General features: G+C 50.7%; 1 protein-coding gene across 1 annotated transcript; it reads left to right on the plus strand.

The window, feature by feature from the left end:
* The first annotated feature begins 395 nt into the window (after window positions 1-395).
* Window positions 396-2208, plus strand: ENKD1 (enkurin domain containing 1). The gene has a single exon (XM_073550778.1). It carries the CDS (start codon window positions 910-912, stop codon window positions 1984-1986), a length of 1077 nt encoding a protein of 358 aa, XP_073406879.1. The 5' UTR covers window positions 396-909; the 3' UTR covers window positions 1987-2208.
* The last annotated feature ends 1830 nt before the right edge of the window (window positions 2209-4038 follow it).

Here is a 4038-nt window from a genome sequence, read left to right on the forward strand (position 1 = left end):
CCATTACACTGGGTATAGGCTGGACTATACTATGGCCCGTTACTCCGGGTATAGTCTGGACTATACTATAGACCATTACACTGGGTATACGCTGGACCATACTATAGCCCGTTACACCGGGTACAGTCCGGACTATACTATGGACCGTTACACTGGGTATACGCTGGACCATAGTATAGCCCGTTACCCCGGGTACAGTCCGGACTATAGTATGGACCGTTACACTGGGTATAGGCTGGACTATACTATGGCCCATTACTCCGGGTATAGTCTGGACTATACCATGGCCTGTTACATCGGGCACTGCAGTTCAGCACCTACGTACCTCAATAGGAGCAGACCTGCAGCCGCTCAGTGCGGAGCCGTACTGTTTGGCCACTAATCACACATGGCCGCTGCTGATGAGGTGTCAGCCCTGCAGCCGCCTGATATTGATGTGCCGAGTAGAAGCCATTACTTGTATGAGATTGGAAAACCTCTTTATGACAACCAAGCCTGAAGGTGGTGACCGCCACAGCTGCAGATCAGTGGCAAAATCCACACTGATCCATCGCTCCAGGGTTTTTGATAACCTGCTCCAATTAACACGTGTGGATCCTCAGCACGGGCAGATTGTCGCGTAGGACGTGGATCCCCGAGCCTCCATAGAGGGCCACATAGGAGCTCCGGCCCCGTTCACACTCTCACCAAGAACACATCACCAAGAACACATCACCAAGAACACATCACCAAGAACACATCAATAATCTATGCATCCTGGTCAGGACTACATTTCCCAGAAGCCCTCAGCGGCGGCGGAAGTCTCCGTTACTAAGTGATGAGCTTGGCGTGTCAACGGGAAGCGCCAGTGCTGCTGTGCTGAGGGCTGATTGATGCACGGCCCCGATCTCCGGTAAGGACAGCGCCGCCATGTGTGAAGGGGCGTCCACGATCTCCGGGCCCATCCCCCCCGACCCCACACTGTTCCCAGGCTACTACAGGAGGCCGGCCTCCGCTCGGGCTCGGCTGGAGGGGGCTGATGTGCAGCTGGACTTTCTGTCAGGACCCCTGGCTCCGGATCCCACCTTATATCCCACCTGTTACAGTGCCAGGCCCGCCAGCCCCGTCCCTAGGGTACGCCCCAATGCCAGGGCCATCATGGAGAGGGGGAAGAGCGGCACCGTGGGGGTCCTCCTGAGGCTGGAGGGGATCTCTCTGCACACCGCCTCACCCCCTCCCAAAAAACCGAAGGACCACGGTAAAGAGAACGTGCAGCGCCTGCGGGAGATCCAGAAGCGGTGCAGAGAGAAGGAGATGGAGAAGGTCCATGGGGCGCCCAAACCTGTCAAAGCTTTATGGAAATCCTCCAAATACGAGCAGGTGGAGTCCAAGGTGAGAGCCAGTCTTCAGGAGCAGCCACCACCGCCAAACCCAGCACAGGCCGCCTTCCTGAGGTCCCACACCCGCTGCGGTGCAGGGTTAGCCCCACCCAGGAGGTCCCCATCACCTGGGCCCAGCAGGCCCACCACTGGTGACGAGATGCAGGTCCGTGGCTCCAGCATTGACTTTGTAGCCCACAATGCGAGAAACGTAAAGAAGATCCCAATGAGGAGATCTCGGTCCTTACAGAACCTGAACGAAGTCCTGCAGGAGAAGCAGCGGCAGCAGAAAGAGTATGACTCCAAGCAGAAGGGACACGTCCCTCAGTATCTCCTAGACCTGAAGGACAAGTGGATGAAAGAACGAGAGGAGCTGAAGAAGCAGACACCGGACCCATCTCTACCCCCGGGACACACCATGATGCCGGAACACGAACGTCAGGAGACGCTTCATAAAATCAAGGCGACCCAGTCCCTGCTGCTTAAGGAGCTCCTGATGATTCCAGTGCGTGCGGACAACCTCAGCATTCAGAACCGGCGCACCGAGCTGGAGAAGAAACTTTCTGAGATTGAGGAGGCCATCAAAGTGTTTTCCCGGCCTAAAGTCTTCATTAAGATAGATTCCTAATCCCATTGTCCATAATCTCTAGGCCAGTTCTGCTTTACTCATCTACAGGACACAGAGGTTTCCTCCAAGATTGCCCAGACTGTCCCTGCTGCCCTTTCATCATGTGGACGGAGTGAAATTAAGACTATTTAATTTAATCTTTATAATTTTAATATAAAATGGAAAAACATAATTTATCAAAAGTAGTGCACACAGGAGAATTAAACCCAACTCTGCACTCCAGTAAGTCTCTTGATTTATTTGGACATTACTGGTCACCCATAATTTGTTCCATATTGTCGCTGTGCTGCTTTTTCCCGTTTCTTAGGGCTCGTGCACATGACCATTTTTCTCCTACGGGCTCATATTCACATGCGAGAAACTCGGACGAGTCTCGCACGTGAATACCTGGCACTGCCACCGGCACTCAGATCAGAGCGTTCAGCTGCATAGAAATTCATGCAGCCACACACTCCGCTCCTGAGTGCCGGGTATTGACATGCGAGACTCGTCCGATTTTCTCGCATGTGAGTATGAGCCCTACCAGTGTTATCCGTGGTTGTCACTGATCACACTCTTGCCTATGATAGTCTATGGGGCTGTGCACATGCCTGATTTTTTTTCTTGGACCAAGTGGTCCATGGAGAAAAATCTGAGACTTCTCCAATTTTGAGCGCGCAATACAAGTCAATGAATCTGAAAAAATCGGACCGCACATGGACTGACAAAAAAAGAGAAGGTGAAGAAACTTTTATTTTTTTCTCTCCACGTCCGGGAAAAACTGATGCCACCCTGATGAAACTAATCAGACCGCGTCTCTCAGATGTGGAGAAATCGGTCATATGAACCTGTCTCTAGAAAGTAGGCCATGGATTAGGTACGTTCAGATGAATGGATTTTCGGTCCGTGTACGATCCATGTGATAAACGGACAGGCTGACATTGGGGGTATGCGCTGTGTGCTCAGGTCCATGGATTCTGATTCACAGACCAGAACAGCAGAAGAAAATCGCTGGCAGATTCTGCACCCTCTGCTATGAGGGTCGGTGCACAGAGCTGTATACGCAGCCAGATACAAACGCAATTAGCAGCCAAGATGGGACCGATAAACTCTGCCGCCCATTTCAACCTAGACTATGTTGTAGTCTGGCTGGGAAGCTTTGGGACATTAAAGAGGTGTTCATTATTTTATCACTGATGACCTTAAGATAGGACATCAATGTCTGACTCCCGACACCCCCACCGATTAGCTGTTCTTGGTGTTGGCAGCTGATGGCTGGCTGGAAATGCTCAATTGCGGAGCTGTTCCGTCTTCTGTTAGTGGTCACCGCAGGGTGCTGCACATCCGCCTCCTTATTGATTTGCATAGGAGACAGATAATAATAATAATAAATTTTATTTTTATAGCGCCGACATATTCCGCAGCACTTTACATTTCAGAGGGGATTTGTACAGACAATAGACATTACAGCATAACAATAATCACATACAGTAGATTATAACAAATACCAAGAGGAGTGAGGGCCCTGCTCGCAAGCTTACAGTCTATGAGGAAAGAGGTAGACACGAAAGGTGGGTGGTAACAGTTGTCCTGATTGTATGGACCAGCCATAATTTTAAGTGTGTAACAGTACAGACACAGAGGGCTAATGGATGCATAAAGCATGTGGGAACATGATGCTGGGAACCTGGTTATGGTAAAACTTTTGGCTCTGCCACACAGGGATAGGTTAGGTTAATGTGTTGAGGCGATAGGCCAGTCTGAATAAATGCGTTTTCAGGACACGCTTAAAATTGTGGGGATTGGGGACTAATCGTATTGACCTGGGAAGTGCATTCCAAAGAATTGGCACAGCACGTGTAAAGTCTTGGAGACGGGAGTGGGAGGTTCTGACTATTGAGGATACTAACCTCAGGTCATCAGCAGAACGGAGGGCGCGGGTAGGGTGGTATACTGAAACAAGGGAGGAGATGTAGGGTGGTGCTGAGCCATGGAGGGCTTTGTGGGTGAGGGTAATAAGTTTATACTGAATTCTGGAGTGGATGGGTAGCCAGTGTAATGACTGGCACAAGG

Source organism: Dendrobates tinctorius, unplaced genomic scaffold (genome assembly GCF_039654945.1).
Source record: "Dendrobates tinctorius isolate UK_male_01 unplaced genomic scaffold, ASM3965494v1 ptg000003l, whole genome shotgun sequence".
Classification (NCBI taxonomy): Eukaryota; Metazoa; Chordata; class Amphibia; order Anura; family Dendrobatidae; genus Dendrobates; species Dendrobates tinctorius.